Genomic DNA, 25,797 nt, shown 5'->3' on the forward strand with positions numbered 1-25,797 from the left:
GGAGCTCGTGCCAAGAACATGGTTCGTTTATTCCGAAACTTTAAATTCTTTTTTTGCTTTTGTTGCAATCTTTTTGCACCTACTGAATCAAGTAGTCTTGTAGAAGGTTATAACGATTCGAGACATGTAAGTACAACTTTGCATAGACATGAGACTAGTTTAACTCACATGAAAAATTTCTTAAAATGGAAGGAACTTGATAAAAATTTAAAAAACAAAACTACTATTGATTGTCAGACTCAAAGCATATATGAAATGGAAAAGAAACATTGAACGAGTGTTTTAGAATGCTTGATTGAAATTATAAAATTCCTTGGTAGCCAAAATTTAGCTTTTCGCGGATCATCTGATAAATCATATGAAAGGTATAACGGCAATTTTTTTAAAATTAGTCGAATTGTTTGCGAAGTTTGATCCCGTTATGGAAAAATCATATTGAAAGGGCCGTATATCGAAACAATAGAGTACACTATTTGAGTAAAGACAGACAAAATGAAATATTGGAAACTTTAAGTAACGCAATCAGGGATACAATTTTATTATCAATTCGAAAATATAAATAATATTCCATAATTTTAGACTGCCCACCTGATGTAAGTAAAAGAGAACAAATGACCATTATTATTCGCTCTGTTTCCTGTGACAATGGAATTGTCAAGATCAGGAAAAACTTTTTATGTTTTGTAGATATATCAGATTCCACAGAACGTGGTTTATGTGCAACAATAATGGAACAACTGGAAAAATGGAACATCCCCATTGAAGACATGCGAGGTCAAGGGTATAACAATGCGGCAAATATGAAAGGGGAAAAAATATGGGCTCCAAAATTTCCTTTTGAACAAAAATCCTCGAGCTTTTTATGTGCCATGTGCTGCTCATACTCTAAATTTAATCATTAACGATGCAGTCAAAGTGAATGCAGATACAATTAGTTTCTTTGCAATTATTCAAGAAATATACAATTTCTTTTCATTCTCTTACAAACATTGGGCAATCCTTTTAAAGTTCCTAAAAAATTTAACATTGAAACAGCTATCAAAAACGCGATGGGAAAGTAAAATTAATGCAATCCGCCCTCTACGATATCAGTTAGGTGAAATTTACGATGCACTTTTTGAAATTTTTAATAAAGAAACTCAGCATGAAGCACAAACATTATGTGCTAAAATAAGGGACTACAAATTTTTTTGCTCTCTTATAACTTGGCATGATTGAAAAATGGAACATCCCCATTGATCTAAAATAAACACAAGTAAAATGATTCAAGACAAACATATGAACATTACACTTGCTTTAGAATCTGTCGAAAACTTAAAAATATTCTTACAAGAGTATCGATCAGATACAAATTTTAAAGAAGTTCTAAAAACGACAAAAGAACTGAGTGAAGAGGTGGATGGAGAACAAGAATTCTCCATCCACCTCTGTGTATGGAATTCGACGACGAAAGAAGATACGACAATTTGACTACGAGCTTCATGACGAAACGCCACATTCGCCAGTAGATAAATTTAGAGTGAATGTGTTTTATACACTTCTAGATGTTGCAATGTGTTCGTTAATAGAACGTTTTAAACAACTAAAAACATTATGATAATTTCAATTTCTTGTGTAGATTACTACAAATTAATAACGAAGATTTACGAAAAAATTCTGACGATCTAGAGATTCTCTTGAAGGACGGCGACAGTAAAGATGTAAATGCAATAGAACTATATGACGAGTTATGTGCTTTCCGGAATATTTTTCGAAAGGATAATTTAAATATTCAAAACATTTTCGATATTCTTAATTTTACTGTGTCCAATAATTTATCTTTCCCTAACTTTTCAATTGCTTTAAGAATACTATTAACCTTACTTGTTAGTGTAGCGAGCGGTGAACGTTCCTTTTCCAAGTTGAAATTGATTAAAACCTACTTAAGAACAAGTATGTCACAAAAAATTCTTGTTAGTTTGGCCTTAATAGCTATTGAAAATGATTTCTAATTAAAACCATTATTTATTTCTAATTTGGTGAATATGAAATCAAGAACCCTAAAATTTTAATTAAAAATTTTCAAGTATATTTATGTAATTTAATTTATTTTCTGTTATTCTGTAAGAAAAGTGTAAGAAATTTTATGAATACTTATATTAATATTAATAAAATGTTCTAATTATTATTTCTGAATTCTTTTCTTATTTTCTCATCTATCTTGAGTTTCTTTTATTTTCCTAAAAGATAGTTCCACTTATAAAAATTATTAAAATTTTTTGCAAGTTACTAAGAATTTACTAACTTGTAAAATGAAAGAATTTTTTAAAATTTAGTTCAAATAAATTTTAACTGTAATTAAAATTCATTTTAATTTTGTTAGCGAATTGGATCGATGAGAAGGCTATAATCCCTGTATCATTATATTCAACGATTAAAGTGAAGTGGTTTTGTCAAAATTTGCTTTAACTTTTAAGACTTTTTTGAAGATTCTGTTTTTTAACGATTATCCTGCCTAATCAACACCCCCGGCTCGTTACATTTAGCGAACCAACGTGTGGTTGTTCTGTCAAAATTTATTTAAGAAATTTCAAATAATTAAAATTTTTATTACCGTAAAAGAACCACACATGCCCGGATCGTTACAGGGGCGCTTAGATAGAAATTGCATGTGGGTGCCAAAGTCCCTAGCACCGGTTTTGACCATAATGCTATTCACTAAAGTTCTTCTTCCTCCTTCCTCTTAACTAGGATTGGACATTTGCTGTTCCAGCTTCACTGATCTTTCCATCTTGCATTTGGTCTCTTTCCTCCCTTCGGTCTGTATTTATCCACTCCTTTTAATAGTCCATATCTTTAAATTTCACTCTGTATTCCTTGATCTTATCATTTAAACTTCATTCTCTTCTAATATTTTCATTTGTTCAAGCATTTAAATTTTGTGCATCTTTCACATGTTCTTTGAAATCTCACTTCTGCTGCCTGGTTTTAATTTGATCTTTCTTTCTTTCTTTGTAGCAGAGCATATTTCTGAATCCCACAACAGAGTGAATGTGGCCAATACAAATTTTCAACCTGGTTTCTCGTCTTTATATATATAAAATTCAGTGTCGTTTTAGTTGTTCCGTAATTTTCAGAAATGTATTTATTTTTTCATCTAAATCGTTGTCTTTTAGATATGAAACCCAAATAACGCCAACGCAGTTTGTTCTATTATTTTGATCTAATATGTTTTTTTTTTCTTTTAAATGTCATGATTTGTGTTTTCTTTGTGAAATTTTTGGATTATATACTTTATTTTATTCGATTCGTACATTGAATTTTGGTCATCTTCATTCTTTTGAAATATAATCTCATCGTCTGCATACGCTCCATCAATTCAATTATTCGCTCATTTATTGTTCATTTGTTTTACAGTTAAGGAATCGGCTGCACTTCAGCAACTTTAGTAATATTTTTTTAAAACATGATAAGCATGTCAAATTCAATTCTGTTTTCCTTCCGCTGCCACACACACTACTTTTATTTTCCATTTTATTGCTGGAAGCAATCCAGTATATCATTTTGTGACAATCAGTCTTCTCACAATGCATTCTTTGATGTAACGTTACCCCGAGGAAAAGCTTTCAATTTAGGGATCAAAAGTAACCGGGGTAATCGGATGAACTTCAACGGTATGCATTGGCGCACGATATAACTGAAGAGTTCACTGATCACGAGCTACATGACTTCAGGCAGTTCTGTGCGAGTCTATGACCTTATATTAATAAGGCGTGCACTGACACTGTGCTCCAAAGTTCGGTTTTTATTATTTAATTTCATTACGTTATTTATTTACTATTTCGAATCGGATAAATAATGAAATGCTGAATTGTTTTTATATTGTATTGTTTATAGTTCTGGTTATGCTTAAAAGACATTTAACACAGTCGTTTAAATTAGGAAATGGAAAGCAGTTATTTTAATAGTGATTGTGCTCCAAGATAACCCTAGTTATTTAAACTAAGTGGCCTGCAGGGCAATCAAGAAATGTGAGGGATGCGCGGGAGAGAGGAACTGAATATTTTGAATCCCAGGACCCACTTGGAGTTTATGCAAGATCTTGAGACTACTGCACAATAAGGGAGGAAATAAATACTTAGCACAGATAGAGATCACATCAATATGTGCACGAAATGTCGGGATCTTGTAACCTTAAGGTGCACAAGTCTTGAACCGGACAGCCTTAACATATTAGCTGGTGATACTGCTGTCTTAACCTATTATGATAGCCAAGAAACGATATGCAATAATGAATTTCCTTTACAACAAAACATTCAGAGAATTCACAGATTTTAAAACAAAAGCAAATTTTATTTTTAGAATTTAGTTCAGCAGAGTGCGGTTTAAACTTCACAGGAACACAAACCTAGTTGCTAGTGCTCCTGTTTTCAACACCACTGCATCATCTTTTCCTCGATCTTCTTCTGCTTCTTTCCCTTCGGTATCAAATTTCGTTACTTTCTTTGCCCGTATGTTATCTTATTATTCTTTCTATATGATTTTTTTTTCATACAGAAAGAATACACGATAATACCTTCCGTTTTTGAATACTTTGACAATACTTTGTTTTTGAATCCAAACCAATTAGTGACTGTATTTTTACAATTTTCTCTGATTTGCGAGTTCTCGATTTTCTTAACACTGTTACAGCTTCAATTTTTCTTCTTCTTCTTTTTTTTTTTTTTAAATCTCAGTGGTTGTGATGTGTTTATGCCAGGAGAGATTTGATGTGGGGCGATTCTAAGAAGCGAGATCTCAAAACTATCTGGAAATTTGGGTATCGTCAAAAAGGATAAGGAAAAAATAGTTCTTTTTTTTATATGAGAAATAGTACAGAACTGGGTTTTATTAGCATTGAAATTGATGAGGTTATCCGAACCCTATTGTAGGATGACTTGGAGATCGGAATTGAGGGTGGTGGTGATTGATGTTCTGTAGGTTGAGGTCAGTTGTGTAGGGTAAGGTTTATCAAATGCAAGCGAGGAGTGTACTGTGCTGTCGTCTGCAAAACTGTATATTGGGTTGGAGGTCAACTGAAGTAGATCGTTGATATATAGCAGGAAGATGGATGGTGAGAGGACAAAACCTTGTGGAACCTCAGCATTAATTGAATTGTGAGAGGATAGGGAGCCATCCACCATCACACACACCCACAGTGTGTGTCCAGAACAGAAAGCTGGCAATCCGACTACAGAAGTCCTGGGCCAGACTGAATGATGGTAGTTTGCTTAGTAAGCCTTTGTTCCAGACTGATCAAAGGCTTTGGAGATATCAAGTGCAACCAGTTGAGATTTTCCAAACTTCTCCATGGCATTTGTCCAGAGATGGGTGACATATGTGAGCAGATCTCCTGTTGATCGGCAGCGACAGAATCCATACTGACGGTCATTTATTAGGTGGGTGTCTTCGAGGTAGTGTAGGAGTTGGGAGGAGTCAGTTCTGGTGCACAAACTTTCAGGACAATTGGGGGAATGCCACCAGGGCCAGGAGACTTTTCTGTGTCTAATTTGGACAGTATTTTTCTGATCTCATCCTGGCAAAAGGATATAGAGGGTATTGTATGTTGGATGTCTGGAATGGTTGGAGGACACTTACCATCGTCAGTTATGCATGCATTGCGAGCAAAATGTGAAGCCAGAAGATTGGCTTTTTCTTTGGGTGATGATGCAATAGAGCCATCTGGGTATGATAAGGGCAGGAATAGTGTTGGGCAGAAGTTGCTTTGGCAAGAGACCAAAAGGCTCAGCTGCCGTTTGGACAGGCTGCTAGTTTCCTGCGTTTTGCTCTTTCGAACTCTGTTTTGGAAGCATTGATTTTTTTATTTTATTTTTTGCATCTATTTCAGGCTTCGGTATAAGCTTTAAAGGAGGATGAGGTTCTTAATTTCAGCCAGTTGTGGTATGTCTGGTGTTTCATCTGTACAGCCTTGGCACATCTTTTGGAGAACTTATTACCAAAGTAATCTTCACCATACCGGTGAAGATTACTTTGGTAATAAGTTCGGTGCATATGTTTGGGTTGGAAAGCCGGAAGCAATAGTCCAACCATGAGAATGTGGCAGAGAAGTTGCAGAGGTTGTCCCACTTGGCACTGTTATAATACCAAACTACTCTTGTATGGGAGTGTCTGTGTAAGCGTTGTTGCATGGGGGAGAAGATGAAGCACACGATTGTAGTCAGAATTGCCCTGGGGGGGGGGGGCTCACTACTTGCACTATGTATTTGGAGGGGTCATTGGTGAGGAAGAAATGCAGGGTGTTTGGGGAGTGTTTTGGGTTACCTAGTATTCCGGCTGGCATCTAAGCAAGTTGTGTAAGGTCAAACATTTGTCACAATGTGACAAATGTCTCAGCATCTCTGCCTGCAAGATCTGTACAACTGGAAAAGGAAACCCAGCTAGTGTTGTGGACATTAAAACCTCCTAGGAGAATAATTTCGCTGTTGGGAAAATGAGATTAGAGAAAGTCAATTTTTAAGGAGAGGAAATCAAAGAGCTCAGAGTGGTTGATTGTGTTGGGGGAGCGATAGAGATTTATTGCTTCGTCTTTCAATCCATCAATTTCTGTCCTTTAGAACAATTTTTCCCATTCTATCACCCCCGAAGATTACAACCCTCAGCTCTTCAAGCAAAAATGTGAACAGATTCCTTCTTTTTTCTATTCCTCTGCCCACATATGACACTGATGTGCGATAGGTCTCGTGGCCTTTCTTGGGTGGATCAGATATAAAAAAAAAAAAAAAATTGAGATAGCTATTCTGTACATATCGCCTTTAATTTGAAGTTTGCTAAATTTAATCATTGTGCGTGCTTTTCTATACAATCTCCGTATTTTCTACATTAGGAATTATAATTTTTGTAGTTTGTGTGTTATCTTCAATGATAACTTTCTCTTTGCGAACTGAAATTTTGTTAGAACAAAATGCCCAACTTTGCATTTGACGTTTAACCGTCATGCAGAGATTTGTTTACATATTGCATAAGAATTGTTCGCATAAATCAGAAAGGATAAGTGGATAATGCGTTTACGTGATTTTATGCAACAGCAAAATATTTGCCACACACAACTCTCCAACGCGCCCTTCTGATTGAACTTCTGGTCAGCATTGTTATCAATACGTGTTCTCTTCTCAGACCGGTTTGCAGTAGGCAAAACCCAAATTTCAGGAAGAAAAACACCTGCTACCTCCGCCCAACTTTGCGAGGAAGCATCACAGTTCGTGTCTGAAAACATATCCACCACAAAGGAAGTATTTTTTTCCTTTAACTTTAAACAGAAAATTATAATTATAAAATAATTAAAGGACTGTGCTTTTCTTTACATTAATAGTACATGGAACAAATGTACTATCAACCAGTTAAATGTAGAGATTTTTTTTTATGTGGTTATATTCAAGGAAGGTCAGAAAATCTAGAGCACATTTTCGTGTGGTGGGTGGGTTAAGATAATCCCTGTAAATCCTGCTCTAAGAGAATGATTATGTAACTTTTTCAAACCAATTTAGACCTCCTCCAGTAAACAGCAGTTGTACTTGAGGAATAAAACATAACAAGCTAAGAAATACCCTTCCCAAATATCTATGATTCATATGATTCACAATTGGATTCGGCCCAACTACAAGTTGTGGGGGAGGAAAAGCACAAGTTATTCACTCTTCCAACCAGGCCAGTATAGTAAAATAACTCCATAGCTAATCAAAGTATATTCTGTGTACATGTTCTCTAGAAATTTCATTTTTTTAAAATGAAAGATAAAGAAAAATCTGGAACTGTTAAAATTAAGTCGTGAATCGAGTTAAACGCGAGCTAAAATGTCTGAAAGTTTCAGACGTTTGGTAAGTAATATTCACTAAAACGTCATAAGTAACTGGGTACGAATATACGTACCTCAAAAATAGAATCAGTGCATGTCGGCCACTCTCTCATCGTTAAAATATAATAAATTTTAAATGTAGATTCTGGATTTTTTTCCCCCATATATAGCATGGAGCAAAAAAAAAAAAAAAGTACTGTATAACTAATGGAGTAAACGGGTTTATTAACAAAGAATTATATGTTTACACATGATACGTACATCCACAACTATCGGTGGAATCTTGGTCGAATAAAGCATTAACGGTAGATTACGTGCTCGAAATTGGCACTTTGTCTTTCAAGACAGGTTTCGTAACGCATGCGAAGGATCTCTGTCATCATGGAGAACAAGGGTTGGGAAATCTGCTGGATATATCGTGTAATTTTATTCCTTAGTTCATCAAGGTTTGAAAGCGGGTCATGGTGGAATACCAATTCCTTCACGCTTGGACCATTCGCTCTACCAACTCCGTATGAACGAAAATAATGCTCAACAATAAAACGTCTTTTCTTCCAACGTCAACACTATTTGCTAAATGTAATGTATAGGCTCTATATGTGCTCTTCTATTAGTATGCATGTAGTCAAACGGCATATCTCATAGCGAATGTATTGAAGGGGTGTTGAAGTTCAGTACAGGTTTTTTTTTTTTTTTTTTCTTGCACCATACTAGTACTATTCAGATAAAATATTGGATTCACCTACAAAGAAAAAATGAAGTATGTTGTTGGATGAAAAAGACAATCCCATAAATGTTTTTGTTTCACACTTTTATTCGAATATGTGATCTTAATTGCATCATTCTAACAAAATTTTTCTTATCCCCTATTATAGACGATGTTTAGTTCACAAATTCTGTTAGCTACGCAAGAGGTATATTTAGCCCCCCCCCCCCTTCACTCAATGGAGCGAATTAATAACTAAATGAAAAACAGCACGTAATTATCTAGGGAAAGGACAAGTAGTTCAAATACTTGCCAATCTCACCATTATTCTGAGAAGCAAAATGAACTCCCTCTTTTTTTTTTTTTTTCAGAGTTCGTATTTCTTTCGTAGTAGTTGGGCGCATCTTATCTCGTGTCACATCAGCAGAATATCTTTATTGTGCAACCATGGGACAAAACCAACAAGCAATAAGGCAACGAAAGATATCCTGAAACGTATGACCTTCAAAAGAACCCTGACACTATTATGCTGCTTTTGTTTCTCACTGACTTTGGGAATCGCATTCAGCGTTCTAGTTCATTAGGGTAGAATAATTGCGCTCTGGACTGAAAGTCAAGGATGATAAATACACAAAAAAAGTGACCATTCTAGAATACAGTAAGTTGTTTAGATAGCATTAGATGTGTCGGAAACTAAACTACAGTTTTTTTATTGAGTTAGTATCATGCAATGGAAGTGAAATCAGCGAAAAATATTTGGAACAGAGAAGCCATATTATATTCTCAATGAACCCCTAAAAATGTTCCGAAATTACTGAAATTCTAAAGAATGTTTATGGGACATGCTCTGATCTATTTTCGTAGGGAAGGCAGGGATACCAATGTTGGCAAGTGATCTAGACGTCCAACTACATTGCGAAAACTGATATGAAGCGATTGGTTACAACATCCGTTTCTGTTAAAAAGATACGTCTGTTAAACGAAATAAACAGAGTTTAGTTTTGACTGGAAAATCTAAAACAAGTTTATGAAAAGTGGTAAAAGAATAGGGAATTTTTTAGAAATGAAATCCATGTCAATAACAAATCATATTTCTGGGATATATCCAGTGTAACATCTTTCTGTTTCCAAAATAAGTACTATTTCAAGGCATCATACAATACAAAGAACAATTTGTGGAATTTTAAACAATCTTTTTTTTTACACGAGGTTTTTAACTGCAAAGTTTTTTTTTTTTTTTTTTAAATCACGACCACCGTTGAGATTTTTCGATAAATATTTGAAAAGGCATGTGGGTTCTGATAGCACTATATTCATTTTTATGATAGTTCATATTCTAGAAATCACCTTGCATTTTTTTTATATTTTTTATTTATTTTTTATCTACACTATAAACAACAACCGTATCCTAACATATTTGCATTTCCTACCTGACAAGCAGGAAACTTTTGAAATGACCTTCGCGATTCCCACCTTGAAGTCTTTGAACTCTTAACTGTTAAACAAAGCATATTATCTAATCAAAGATATTCAATTTAAATACTGAAATGTATCACAGGAATCAGATATATTTTAATATTTAATGAGATAATGACCGAGATTAAATTTTGTCGAGTTATAAACACGGAAGGAATACTAATTGGTGAAAATACGAGGAGGATAGTGGAAATAGCTGAATAATATTTTCTTGCAGTTATCATAATTTAATAATAATTGCATAAAATTGTTGTAATCCTACAAAATCATACTTTATGATTAATTCTAATTATATATACACTTTTATATTTATACCCCATATCAGAGAAATGAAAGAATTTATATACAGCCAATAAATAATAAATATTAAATGTACTGCTCGTGTCCAGGAAAATTAGTATAAAAACGCATATTTAAAATCTACAAAAATTATTCCGCCACCCGAATTGCTTCACAAAGAACCCTTGATTTTCGCAAACTATAATATACTGGTGGGCCATTTCTGGCCACGATTATATTACTTGCATTTTCGTGAGTAAATTTTTTCACTAAAATGCTGATAACGGACACAAGTATTTTATCCTTTGCCTCTACTAAAAATAGAACTGGCCTATATAGTGGATGCATGTATTATTTTCTACTTTTGACCAGAAGTGTCAGCATGGGTATTCTGGGTCAAACTCTTGCACTCCTATTCCACAAATTTCTCGCCACACTTCTTGCAGTATGACATTATGATTCAACTGAGTCCTTTCCATAGTACCACCACAACACGGACAACAGAGAATTATACAGAATGTCATACAGAATTATACAAATGATCACTGTTCATTTTTCCGGACACTCCCACAGGAGATTAGGTCCAAACCAAAAGAAGCAGTCCACACAATATCATACTTAACAGATGGGACAATACACACACAAGTAAATAACATTCTCTAGTATTCGCCATGCCCACTGTGTCCAAATGACACAGTTTGGGATTTAAAGAGCATATACTAATTCGCTATCATTCCATACAACAGCTTTCTAACAGTCTTCTGTTTAATAACCATGCAAGTTCTACATGCAGGTCATATAAGCCCTACTTCAACAATGCAGGTCATGCACCGTGCAAGTCGGTGCAGAACCTGCTTTGGTTCCTCTATAGAAAATTGTCAACAAATTAATTAGTTTTCAAAGGAGCTCTTACTGATAACAAATATATGCAGAAAATAAGAAAATTGCTGAGAGAATTGAAATAACTTGAAAAGACTGAAAATTGAGCAACATCGTAAATTAAAAGATGAGAAAAATGATTGGTCAGATTACACCAAACCGATTTCAATCTATGAACAGAATGTATTATGTGGATACATTGACAAACTTGCATGTTTTAGGGAATGACAAACGTATGTACCCTCTTTTAGTTAACATGTTCCTATCGCACTATGACAAAAAGCAAATACAGATCATTTCAACAAAACGGAACCATCGTTGTGTTATGGAGGTAGTAAAGTGTGAAAGTAGCTAAAAAAAAAAGAAAAAAAAATTACAAAAACAAAGTGGCCAAAGCATTAATCCTGAAAACAACAAAGTTCATCTTGAAAACAATATCAGAATTGTATAATATGAACACAAGCAGCAGTCAGAACCTTTCCAACAAATGGTAGGTGAGTTAATTATACGCGATATAAAAAAAAAAAAAAAATTGTCAGTAGAATCTCGGTTCCTGGAACACTTCTAATTGTAGGTGCAAAATGTGTCCCAACTTCGTAAGTCTCCAGATATCATTTCTTAAACATAATTTTCAGAGAAAGAAAGAGGGAGAGAAAAAAATATTAACGTTGGCGAGGTTCGGAGTAACACTGTTACTGTGATCAGCAATTAATAGCGGAAGTAGATATGCATTCACGTGAACCTCCGGTGTTCCTACCCTCATGTTTCAGCCGATATGAACAGAGGCTGATGTTGATCAGGTAATTAGGTCAGCAATTTGTTTACGCTACACCCTCTTAACCCAGTTTAATTGGCGAATTTCGATGTGATAATTGCGCGATAAGTTACTGATCACCACTTCCAGTAGTTTCTCATTGTAGGTCAGAAAGGTACGAAGGGACAGATGAAAGAAAGCACACAAAAACGAAGACTTTTAATATTTGTTCGAAACAAATTTTAATAAAAAATAAATAAATGGTGATATTATATACTTTAGCCGTTTGCTGAAAGATAACGAACAGGCGTTTCATCAGACAACATATGATTAAATAACTATGCAAATGATCTAACGAAAAGATACCTATCTAATTCTGTTTTGAGTCACCTCGTATCATTTTACAACTTGTCTAATTTAAATCGACATGACTCGAAAATTTTTTCAAGATTTTTGGTACGTCCAATTGGCATAACTAATTTTAAAATATTTCCAGAAAGCAAGGTAAAGCTGTGCCTATAATTTAAATGAATCCCCGGATTTATACGACAGATGTAGGAATAATACAAACCTTGTGGCGATGTTCTAGAATTAACCTTTTTCGGTTGAAGGAAAATGAAAGCATTAATTTCAACTTTTGTTCATTACGAAGCACTTCGCTCTGTTGCAATATGAAGAGTTTTGGAAGAACTTCGATTGCTTCCAGAAAAAGTCCGAATTTATTACTAGATTTTTAAAGTAGCATGGTACGGATTTTGGGGCCCATATTTTGGTAGGCTGAGTGGTTTTCTTTCCGTTTAATTTCTCCAATGAAGTTGATCATTCCGTCTCTGCGAAACACCCGCAATATTGGCAGGAGATTCTTTGCACTACTTGGAAGCGATTCTTTATCATGCCTGGGCTGGACAAAGTAGTATTTTGAAATTTATCATTTCCAGGCATATTACATGAAAAGAAGGTATACAAGATACTGTGATAGTCCAGCACAATTTATATTTCATTGCTAGTTGTTCACTAACAGTTTATTCCATAATAGTCTGTTACTTGAGGTCTCTAACTGCATCTTAATTTACATGTTATCTTCCTCTTTTTTCATACCTATTTCGTTTTGAGCATTTTTGTTAAGATGAGAAAACTATCGTATGTAATTTCAAAATTTCCAAAACCGAGATGAAAATTCATAGGAACGTTGCATTGCAATAATGTATATAGCCATGATATTTCATTTATATAGTGCGAACTCGGCTTGTTCTTTCTTTCCTAAGTTTACCTTTAACAATTTTTTTCCAACATTTTTTAGCATGCTTCCATAGATCTCACATTGCACAGTTTTTACGAAGTGTCCAGAGCAGGTTTAGCTGACATTTCGTAGTTTTATTTTATTTCAAAATAACTGATGCTTTCAACCGCATCTATTATTTTGAATTCGCCCTCTGGTCAAGTTTTCTTAATTATGCAGTCAGTCATTGCTATATCTCCGAATTTCAGTATTCCAGATCTGATATTATCTACGGGTGCCTACCTCTCAACATGTAAGTTTTCCAATGGGCTTTTGTATCTCCATTGAAATGCACTCCTCACTGCAGGCCTGGTTAGCCTAGTGATAGCAAACTCCACATTTCCCCCCCACAGTAGATTCCATTGTTGGTTTATTTTCCGGTTTAATAAAAAAAATTAAAAAATTAAAAAAAAATGAAACATGGGAATTCTGGTGACAGATTTTACAAAATAATATATTTCATTGATGTTTCTGTAGATTCAAATTCCGCCGTGGGTATGGATGTCGGCAATTGCTTGTAGAATAACAGATGAATTTCATCGCGCGATGTGAGGCCTGCTTAAGGGACGCCTGAAACTGCTTGAAAAAGATCCATGTTTGGTGTCTAGAGCAGTTTTAGGATTACCTAGCCCTTAGTCCACTCGTAGTACAAATACCGAGGGCAGTATGTTACCCTTTCGTGGATGAGATTCACATGAAAGAAAAAACAAAACTGCACTCCATGTGTTCTACTATTGTATCTCATTTAATATAATATTTCCTAGACATCGAGAATACCCTTCAATTTTTATATCATCTTTTAAGGATTCTATTTTCTTCATTTATAAGCTTTTTTATGTAGCTGCGTGAAAATTTTGCACATATTTTAGTATTTCTCATACTTTTAAACATTTTTCTTGTGTTATTCTTTGTATGTGAACTTATATCTTTATGCTAGACTCTAGCAGCTAGAGCATAGCGCCAGTAAGGATTATTTGGTGTCCAAAGCAGAAGTTTAGCTGTCATTAACCATTATTGTTCGTTTTTGCCTGTTTCTCCAAATCTTCAATCAAAAATTTCTTTTTTGGTCATTTCTTTTATACCCTTTCCAATGACACAAACAATTTATCTACATTTCCCATAGCAGGATATATATCGCATTTTCGAAATTTATCGAAATTTAAACCGCATCGTTTAAATTTCCGTTTAGCAATTGGCCCAAATCTCCTTGCTTGAGACAGTTTTCCATTCAAGCAGTGTATCTTCATGTTTAAGTACTACAGCTATTCTTCCTTTTCCTGATTTTACACTGCCAGAAAATTACCTTGTATGCATTATTTAGAAGGATCTCGCATTTCATTGGAGTCACCAAGAAACTCCAATTATTTCAACATATCATTTATGTAATTCCTTTACTATACAACTTTTTCCCCCGTTAACTCTTTTATATATACTGAATGTCTACCGTCAGTGTTCTGTTGAAAATGATGTTCCATTAATTCACGAAAAATTGTAGGAATGGGATTAAGTACCTAGCACTCCAGCCAACATCCCCCCCCCCACCTCCCCATTATGGGGTACTACCGTTGCTGGCTCGATGCTCAGCTTTGCTGACACGATATTATCGTGTTATAAATTCGGCAAAACGTATGAAGAAATGAAATAAAACAAGAACACGTACCATTGGGCATGTTTTGGTCGTATTTAGTCGGTTAAGTTCAAAACTGCCAATTCATCCGAAGGGTAAAGTGAGAAGTGGCTATTTGGTGAGAAGTTCAATTTTGTTTTCTGCATTCCTCCCGGATTACATGAGCTCTCTCAATTATCACGGTTTCACTCTTAAGCAGCCCATTGACCCTCATTCTTTTACTTCATACGTTGTGCGTATATTGAGAGGCAGTTGTTCCAGGTGCAGCTCTGGTCTAGACAGTGAAATTCGCTTTATCTTGTAGGACACACACACACACACACACTATTTTTAGATAGTGTGGGATAAAATGCCGTACAAGTATCTGACTGAACTGTGGGAAACTATTCAGTGTAAGCTGTCTTCTGACTCCCTCCATAATAATGGAGAATATCAAGGAAAACTAAAGTACAGATTTTGATTTTGAAGGTAAAATATATTTCTAAGATGGATATGCTAGATGAGAGTGTTACAGATGAAGTTTAGAGACCTTCCAACGAAATGGCGAACATGTTCATTAATAGGTATTCATATCTGATGTTCCTTCTAAGCTGCGCGCATGAGCGGCCACCGCACACATAGGTTCGAGACAAAGATGACGCACCAACGAAGTATGTTTTTGTTATCGTAGTGTGTGATTTTAAAAGCTTTGTTTGACCAGCTAAACCGCACAGCACAATAGGTATATTTTATGTACATTATATTTTTAGGCAAACAGGAATATATATATATATATATATATATATATATATATATATATATATATACACACACACACACACACACAAGGTAAAAAACTTTCTATATATAAATGAAGATTTGTTATAAAATTTTGACAGAAAAAATTTTCTGTCGAAACTTTATTATAACGACATACATCATCTTAATTTTATTGTAATAAAATCAGGTTATGTTGCTTGTATTCCGAAACAAAACGCTGTTCCATAACCTGGAAACGCAGGGAAAGTACTTTTTAGAAGAAAAAAAAAAATCCAGTTCCGCCTCTGCAGATACAATTACTATTTAGTAAACAGTTCGTTTGTTGGCAGTGATAATCGATGTATTCTGTCCCAGATCAAAATCTTAAAAGAGATTAACTGAGATTGTGAAATAAATAATATTCTTTCAAAGTAAGTTCGACTGACCTCATTCTCTTTGCTGTCCATGTAAAAGTTTTCAAGTAGGGTTTCCACTTTCATTATTCCGGTCATTTCTTTCCTTTGTTTACAATAGAATACGCTAGGGAAGTTTGGTAACGTGTATCTATTATTATAACGTTTATTTGTTGTGTATGAACACACACAACAAATAAACGTTAGTCATATTGCGGAAAGATAAGTTAGGCCAATTGTGAAATATTCCATACTACCATCCATTGGCAGTGCACAGAGAAATGCAGTCCATTCTTAAGATACTGAAAGGCCTTGATTTTACTCTAACATCTCGTGTTTGCCATTCTAAGTAGGTGTGATAACTGTCTGAGTGGATTAATGAGTTGAGTAACCTGTAGGAAGATAAATATGGCTCAAGGAAAGAAACGCCTCCTGGGAATTCGTAAATATAACATTTTTGTTATTACTATTTTTGTCACGTGAATTTGAAAATCCAAATAAATTAAAAAAAAAACTGCAAGATTTCACCGTTTTAGTGCAAGGACCTCCTAACGTGTTTACTTTTTTGGCCCTGGGAGAACAAAAATAGATATATTCAAACAGCGACTTATTCTATTTTATTGTCTTTATTTAATAAAGTGTATAATGCGAACAGTTTGTTGCCGCTGATCCAAGGGAGTCATGTGTTGTAAAAAGTTTCAAGCAGTAGCTAATGGTCGATTTTATGTTAGAGTGATTAAGTAGGTAAGTGTGCACTAAGTCTGTAGATAGTTTCGAAAGAACCCTTTCCGGAATATGAAGCGTCTGCATACACTGCTTGGAAAGAAAGCAACGCACACCCACACGAGCAAGATACACAGTGATATGTAACGAGTCACGTATTTCTGGCTGGTATAAATTGGAGGAATACGATGCCCGTATATCTGATGTTCTTTAGAAGATTTGCAAATATTTTGATAACAGATAAGTAGATAAACTAATGCCATCTACGATCGGCCGAAGAGGAATGTCAATCTTGTGTACTTTAGCTCTGTTTATTTGAGTGATATGCACTTTCGTGTAAATTATTTCTGATTTTTAATCCAAAAACTATTTTTTCCGAGAAGATAGAAATATAAACATTATAAAAATTCATAAATTCTACATCTATTGATATATTTATGTTAGTTTGTTGCACTTATTTTTACATGTTTTTTCTTCTACAACCGTTACTTTTGTATGAGTATTGAATATATAACCAAACTGTAAATTATTATAATATTTCAAACATAACATAAACAACTCCCTTTACATGAAGATACTAAATAAGAAGTTAATCTTACTTACTGATAATATGATATATACCTCAAATGAATTTTCAACTTTTGGTATGAGACTCGAGTTTACCGAAGCTAACAGAGTTCTGATATACTGTGTGTTTATCACTGACCTTCATCGTAAAGCAAGGACACCTCTAAAATCTAACCGTGAGGGAAAAAAGCGATACTGCTAACTGTAATAAACCCTAAACTGCACAACAGGTTTGTTCTGCAAGGGGACAGATTCATTTACTAGATCTGCCCTTGCAATGTTGCTGTGTTTAGAGTATGCTTTGTGTGGTGCGTAAGATAGTAGTTGTAAAAAATGATAAAAATTGCTTTTGTGCATTTTTAAACAATTTTAAGGAATTACTCCAATTATCCTTCCCGAATCCCCTGGCATGCACAGTTTGTATTTTATATTTTTTTATTTTATTTCATTTTTAAATGAGTGTGCGCGCGCGCGGCTTAGAAGCAAAATCCGCCCCGAAGGTATTTATTTCTGTCCTAGAAGATGGGAAGTCGGCAACAGCATTTACTGCTTGGATAGATCTTTAACATAGTTATTCCAGACCTTCGGAATAACACTGAGTGGATATAGGGAAGATCGTAAAGCACATTCCATCTCGCGCATTTATGGAGTGCAAGAATCCAATACTCAATAAATACGAGGGTGGTCTGAAAAGTTATTGGCCTAATAATGAAAAAACGAATTTATAATTTTAAAGTCCGCGCGGTTAGCCCAGTGGTTATGCGTTTCGCAACCTGGGGAAGGAGTGTCCTAGGTTCGATTCCCGTCGGAGACGTGAGGAGCTCAAGGATCTTCCTCAGCCATAGCCAAGCTAGCAGGTCTTGGGCGTGGAACAGCAGGGTTTTTTCCCTAGTTTATCTGTGGTTTTTCATCCCGCCAGCAGGCAAACCGGCTCCGTGAACTCCGTGATATATTTCTGACTATATCCGTGAACACACACGGATATAGTCAGAAATATATCGCCCTAGGGGATGCAGCAGAGGAGTGGCGAACCGGCTGCATAAATACGCCAGTAAACCCCCTCATTAGGAGGGGACTCAACCAGTAGTAGACGGATGAGGATAGGAGGAGGAGGAATTTCAAACTTATTATTTTTCAACATAATCTCCCTTAAAACTAATACATTTATTCCAGCGATGCTCCAGCGCCATTATCCCGTCCCTGTAGTGGTTCTCAGTAAGATCTGCAAAATACCCCTCTACAGCTACAATCACCTCTTGATTCGAAGAAAAACGTTGACCAACGAAGAAGAATTTTATTTTGGGAAGAGACAGAAGTCAGAGGGAGCCAAATCTGGGGAATAGGATGGATGTTCCAACAATTCATAGTGCAGATCCCTTAATTTTCCCATTGCCAAAACATCTTTGTGGGCAGGTGTATTATCCTGATTAAAGATGATTTTTTTTTCTTCTGCAAACCAGGTCTTTTCTCACGAATTTTTTCGTCTAGTCTGGTTAATATTCCTCAGTTATTGTTTTACCATTTTCAAGATAATTAATAAACAAAATGCCATTAGCATCCCAAAACACCGATGCCATGACCTTTCCTGCTAATTGAACCGACTTTATCTTCTTTGGCACTGAACCGGCTTCTGTCCACTGTTTTGACTTCTGTTTGGATTCTAGTGTGTAATGGTGAATCCAAGTCTCATCCATAGTAATAAATCGACGCACAAAATCAGCTCTATTCTTGTTAAAACGCTCCAAGCATTGTTCAGAGATTTTCATGCGAGTGCGTTTTTGATCTGTGTGAGCGAGCGCGGCACCCGTCTTGCGCAAAGCTTTTTCATATGCAATTCTTCATGCAAAATATATCCTACACGTTCTTTGGAGATGCCTATAGTCTCAGCAATTTCACGCACTTTGATTCATCAGTCATCCAATACCATATAGTGCACCTGATCAATGATTTCTGGTGCTGTTACACTTTTTGGACGTCCTTCCCGTGGATTAGCTTCAAAGCTGGTACGGCCACATTTAAACTCGGCAGCCCATTTCTTAATTGTCGAAAACGAAGGTGAAGAGTGTCCATAAACTTTTATGAACTTTGAATGAATTTATTTTTTGATCTTCTTTTACAAAGAATTTTATAACCGCACGATACTCAATTTTATCCATTTCAAGGGATACATTCAATCAATTGATAGAATGATTTGCAATTTCACATGGATGCTTATGACAGAAGTACCAACTTAGAAAAAAATTTCTTGCCTATTGTGTTGTCAAATATGGTCAAGGCCGAGAACTTTTCAGACTACCCTCATACAAGTATTGGATTCTTAGTTGGATATGACGATCTTCAAGAACTCGTTAGATTCAAATTTGGTTCTTCCATGGTTTTTCATTCTCAGAGGATAAAATAAATAAAAACTTTTACTGTTACAAAATATAGTTTTATAAGAAATTTGATTACATTAAAGGGATATTGGTGATACGCCAAATTTATTAACAATTTACAATATGCAAGTATTATAATCAGGGATAGCGCCAGGTAAACTTGTTATCCTAAATAAATGCAGTTTAACTCATAGATATCATATAATAAAAAAAATAAGAGTATAATTTTTTTATTTTATTTTATTCTGAAAATCGCAAATTATTTTATCATTTGAAAAACAGGTGTATCGGGAGTTTACCCATAAAATTGCATTAAAATATTTAAAACAATCTTTTCTTAGTGATTTTTCTTTCACTTTGCGAACTTAGTGCAGATATTGGCAACTGTTTCTTTACTCTGACAGAAAAGTAGAAATCAAATCTTCCTATACAAATATTAGTTTTGAAAACAGCTGCGCTAATATTGAATAATCTTTCACTCTCAGCGCTATGCTCGAAAGGTTTGTTTTAACTAAACACTCATTTTAGGTGACTTTTTAGGGTAAAGCGCAGCAACATTTTAAGTTCCATATTTTGGTGCTTTGTATTTCATTTTTTAATGAATTTAATATAAAAATTATATTTAGTATGGAAATGATTCCAGACAATTACAGAAAGTACGTTTCATAACAGAATTCCTAGAGAGGAGTATTGATGCCAACATTTTTAGGAAGAAAAAAAATACTATTTCAAATTCGTTTCGCAATAATGAAAACTTGAACTAAAGGAAGAGAGGAAAATCCACAATAATTCAGTCTTGTATCCAGATCTGGTTCAACAACGAAAATTATTACGACCCGGAAGCATATACACATATGCCCAGTTATTCTTTGAAGAGACTTTCATAACTGTTTTAATACAACAGATTCAACTGAATTTTCTGTCGCAATCTCAATTGTTTTCGCGAGCAGCGTAATAATTTCTGCAACAGCATTAGGTGCTATCTTCTGCACAGAGTTATGCCAATGTTTGTCTTAATTGAGGGTACTTTTGTAAAAAAAAAAATCTGCCCACTGTGCAAAAAATTTATATCGCGTTTAAGACACGTCGACCCGTTTACGGTTTGTATGTGCTCTATTCTATGCATTATTTTGCTTCATCTGCCACTACAAATGGTTCAATTGAAACGATTTGACAAATAGAGAACATAAATACCAAATTTCATGGAATTCAGTTCCATTCAGCCAGTGCTGGATTATTACTTCTGTTCGAATCGTTTTGAAAAGAAAATGATTCAAATGACAAAACTGAACTACATTAACGTGCTATGTCCATCCTAAATCCCAGATTTTACTAGATGCCATCTAACCAAAGTGGAGTTATTATAGTACAGTATATAATTTCGACACTTTCTTTCCCCTTCATGTCCATGTGTATGACACAAACACTGGAATGCCTAATAAATTGTTGTAATTATTCCAACCATCAAATTTCAACAATAATCCATCCATTCTGAGTATTTGGAATAACTTAGTTGCTAAGACAAAAGGAATCCACTAGGATTCGTTTTGCCTATGTTATTCCAAAGCCATTACAACAAAATCTAACAGGTGCTTAAGCATTTTTGAGAAACGAAGGAAAATCTTTCTTCGTATTTTTTATTATTATTATTATTATTTTTTTTTTTTGATAAAATGGAAGAATTATCTTTATGCAACGTAATGTGAAATATTAATTGCCTTTTTGTGAAATATTGATTGCCTTATCCAAGGCAAAGAATATTTCACAGTGAGGGAAGTACACTCAGATCATTATAGCAAAAAAAAAAAAAAAAAAAAAGGCAAAAACATGTTGCTCCCCCAGCAAATATCCCTCATAAATGTAAGAAGCACATGGAAAGAAAAAAATGACCGTTTAATCTACCTTTAAAATTCATAACCATTCGTTTTGCGAAAAAAAACCAACTTTGCTATTTCATCCCCTAAAAGGCATATTACTTATTCTAGTAAAATCACTAATTTATTCCAATTGGAAAATTTCTTTAAAGTATAAATAGAGAAATTTATAAAATCGAACACACAAAATCAAAATATACCTTTATCAGTAGTGGTTTATTTAAACCAGGTTGTCTTATGAACTTATATAAAAATAATATAGAAAATATTTGCGATGGAGATACTACAAACGCCAGTGCAAAAATTTGAATGTCTTTTACATGCGAATAAAAAAAAAAAAACAACAAAACAAGAATACCAACTTCTAAAAGCAACCGAAACTGATTAAAATCAGTTGTTGCTGCTATGTGGAAACGTCCTTTGCAGTTCATAACCTCCTACTTACTCAATATGCATGTATAGGGGTGAAAATGAGTTAGATTAAACATGCATTTTTTTCCCACCCGCAGGGCGATTTTGTACGCTTTCCTGTTGCTGCCGGAATTGTTGCACGTATTTCCGGTTACTTACTCATCGCAAGTGACGTCACCACCTGTATATACAGGTTCGAGTTAGCACAGTTCAGATAAGCGCAAATTTCTTCCTTTAAAACTGCCTGCGCTCGGCACGCGCATTCATTTGAAAGTGCACAAGATGGGGCATAGTGATGTCCGTGGGAATGTACAGCCGGGAGGTTACCTAAGCAACGTAAGTACTCCACGTGCCCTTTTAAAAATTCTTTTAAACATGTATAAATTGAAAAAAAAAAAAAAAAAAATGAGTACGATTTGATATCGAATTTCTGCGAAGCATTAAGATATTTTAAAAATCGAATAATCAGTTTTTTTTTTAATTTTCGCAAGCAGCACACCTATTAAGAATTTAAGAGTAAAATAAATCAAGACAAATTGGGACAGACTCAGTAATTGTAGCTTGGTTTCCTTTGCGTTTTCATAACAATAATAATAATAATAATAAATAAATAAATAAATAAACTAAGATGAAAAGAAACGTGAATTATGTTAATATTATATTATACGAATACTGAATGAGGGAAATTTCCCAGTAGGTTGCTGCCAGTGAAATGTTAAACTTCATAACTTTGACTAGGCTAACATAATCTGTTATAGTAATAGTAGAAGAAAAACAAAATCGATAAGAACGGATTAGGTGGTTTTATACGAGGTATACCGCCTTCGGCTAATAATATCTCCGGCGAAAATACGATCTTATATGTACAAAAAGACTTGGAGTAGTCGCTTCTTCGGTATTCTAGGACGACCCTAGTTTTCAAAATGCACTTTTTTTTTATTATTTATTTATTTTTTTTTATAGAATAAGATATTTTTACACTTATATACTATTTTATATGACGAACAGCAGGTTATGGGGAAATGAATTTTAAACTTGGGCTTTCACTATAAAGCGTATTTTTTTAAGTTTAAAGAAACAGGTATGAAAACGATCCGAGACAATAATAAAAAGATGTATTTCGCAATACTTTTACAGCGACGTAATTCTACGGCAAATGAACATAGAGCCTAATGTGTTTGGGTTCATTGTTGAATTTATTTTATTGATACAACCACCCCACATAAAGAAAAAAAAAAAAGTCAGGGTAGAACGGGATTATAGTATATGTACGGAATAGGGAAGAGATGGATGGACCAAAAGCAATCGATTTTTCAACAGGCGGCTAATCCGGTAACTGAGAACGATCGATTTTCGTAACGCCTTATCTCGAGACAATGAAACTACTGTGGTTTGTGGTTGATCGTGAATGCAGAGACGAGAGAGAGAGATTGACTGTAAAGATTTCTTTAAATATATTATGAACTTTTAGGTATATGTGAATGATTGTGATAAGTAAAAATTAAGTAATAGCGGATGTACCCATTTCTCCTCTCGCTTATCCAGTAGCACGTATCCCACCCAGGAAAAGCGGGACATAAAACTGGTTCCTTAAGAGATAATTACTTTAGGAAAGATGCTTATATGTTTATACGCCGTAAAGAAGGAAGGCTGTATTTTTTATTTTATTTGCTTTTGTGAACGCGTCGTCATAATATCAAATACACTAAAATTTTGATTTTTGTACAAACTTACTGAAATTATTATTTTGTAAGGCTGATCTGAGAATTATCTAATTATATGGATGAGTTATATAAAAAACAAAGAAATGTGCGCAACTACTTATGTATTTAAAATAAATGCAGAAATTCTCTTAGAATGAACTAAACTAAATATTAAACTCAATGAACTAAATTGTCATGTTCCTCTGGCTGAACGAGATGTTAAAACTTATTTCCAGAATTTGAAACTAGTTTATTCATTATTTGTCATCTAAGATGGTACTTTATACACTTAAAACGATTTAAATCAAGTGATATTAAAGAAACTGAATAGCAACGGCATGCGCGCGCGCACGTCCTCATTCTAGATATAAGATTGCTGCAGGACTAGCGAATCACAGACAAGAGCGGCACGCGAGACCAATTTATTTTAATATTCAGATTTATAAGGTATGCACATGTAGCTGTATTTCATTGAACACACATCACGACTGTTTCTTTTTTTTTAAAACCAAGAGATGTTAAAAAAATTCAAGAATTATTAATGAAACTGCATTCATAATTTAATGTAACATAATTTAGGAATTACTGTTAATTAGTTTCAAACCGTGTGTGTGTGTGTGTGTGTGTGTGTGTGTGTGTATATATATATATATATATATATATATATATATATATATTCTGAAGACCCTAAAAATAAGATAACGAAATGTACGTAAACACCTGTGAAAAGAGGCAAAGGGTCTGGTTATTTATTTTTTCCTATAAGTTATATTTCACCTGCACAAATTCTTCACTAAATTCACACATTCAAAATAATATGTGGCAATAATAATTGTACATATGTACTTTCCGGGATATTCTGTTCGATTTCTTCACTTTATTAGGCATCGTATATGCGCATATAACACAGTTTGAAGATCTTTTTCTATTTGCAGTTGTTTATACAGAATGAAATGTTTATCAAAAATAAACTAAAGCAGTTTTTCCCCCCTTTTTCGAGTAATAACTGGGAAATGTATAACGTTACGGCCAGTTACAATCAAATCGGACTACTTCCCCCCCCCCCTTAATATTGTGTCTTGCAACCATTTTTAGTTTCTATCTTGCGACAGAAAGTGTCCTCAACACCAAATCAAAATATACTATTCGTAACAACTAGCTGAAATGACTACGAAGCATACATAGGAAAAGTTGCAAGTGAGCCTTTGGCTAAGCTGACAGTGAAATTAGGTTATGAGAACAATAGAACAGCAATTGATCAGAAAAAAAAATAATACCAACTAATATTGGCTTATTTTATTATCATCATCTCGTATAAGACAGTAACCTTAGAACATGGGCTGAATTATAGGTGGGTTGCAAGAGATGATTTACCTAAAATTTGTGTCACTTACACAGCGAAGTCTTCATATTAGAAAATACTGGGCATCACTTCATCAGCTGGTAGTGTTTATTAAATACAGCCAGTTTTTGTACTTAGGCCTTCCATTACTTCATTTTACTTATTGTAGGAAAAAAAAAACTTTTATTAAACAGAACAGATACTTTTCTCTTCGTCTTTAAGTAGCCTAATCCACAATATTAGTTAGAATCGAATGAAGTATCCCTTAAATCCATGCACGCAATAATGGCCCAAGGAACAATTGATTTCCCCTAGTTTAAAAACAAGTTATTGAAAACTAGTTTAAGAATTAGATGCAGTAACGTACTAGTTTTTCTCTATGAAAATAATACGTTATTGCGTTTAATGTCTCGTCATTTGGCTTAAGCAGCGAACGTCGTGATGACATGACTACGTCCCATGTCTGCGACAATCCATAGTTTTCATCCCCTTTAGAATTTTCGTTTGGTTCCATTTACGTTCTAAGATTCTCGTATGGCAGACTTTTCCCCTCCCGTTATGGCAGTTACACCACCTAGTGCATACTGTTCTGAAAATTGAGACTTGTATCAGAATTTAGATGTGGAAAGAGAGAGAGAAATGACCTAGTGATATTTATTGAAATATTAATTTTTCAATAAATTTTTCGTTCGATTTCCGTCAGTGAGGTAAGGAACCTTTATCTGGACTCTTTCGACTAATGGTGAGGTTAGCCGGTCTCATACGGAGATAGGGGATTTTTTTACCCGGAAACTCGGGTTTTTCGTCCCCCAGAACAGGC

The 25,797-nt window shown here is 34.5% G+C and overlaps 1 protein-coding gene across 4 annotated transcripts in view; it reads left to right on the forward strand.

Moving 5' to 3' along the window:
• The first annotated feature begins 22,194 nt into the window (after positions 1–22,194).
• The window catches only part of LOC150108904 (carboxypeptidase M-like), an 81,666-nt gene continuing 78,063 nt past the window's right edge, over positions 22,195–25,797 (forward strand). For all 4 annotated transcript variants that reach the window (XM_090410836.1, XM_090410845.1, XM_090410854.1 and 1 more), the window contains exon 1: positions 22,195–22,268. In XM_090410836.1, coding sequence (XP_090266962.1) covers positions 22,215–22,268 — 54 coding nt within the window. In that variant the 5' untranslated portion in view covers positions 22,195–22,214. The remainder of the gene's footprint in view (positions 22,269–25,797) is intronic.

This window comes from Typopeltis vanoorti, chromosome 2, assembly GCF_054136105.1.
Source record: "Typopeltis vanoorti isolate ZY-2024b chromosome 2, IOZ_Tvanoo_1.0, whole genome shotgun sequence".
Classification (NCBI taxonomy): Eukaryota; Metazoa; Arthropoda; class Arachnida; order Uropygi; family Thelyphonidae; genus Typopeltis; species Typopeltis vanoorti.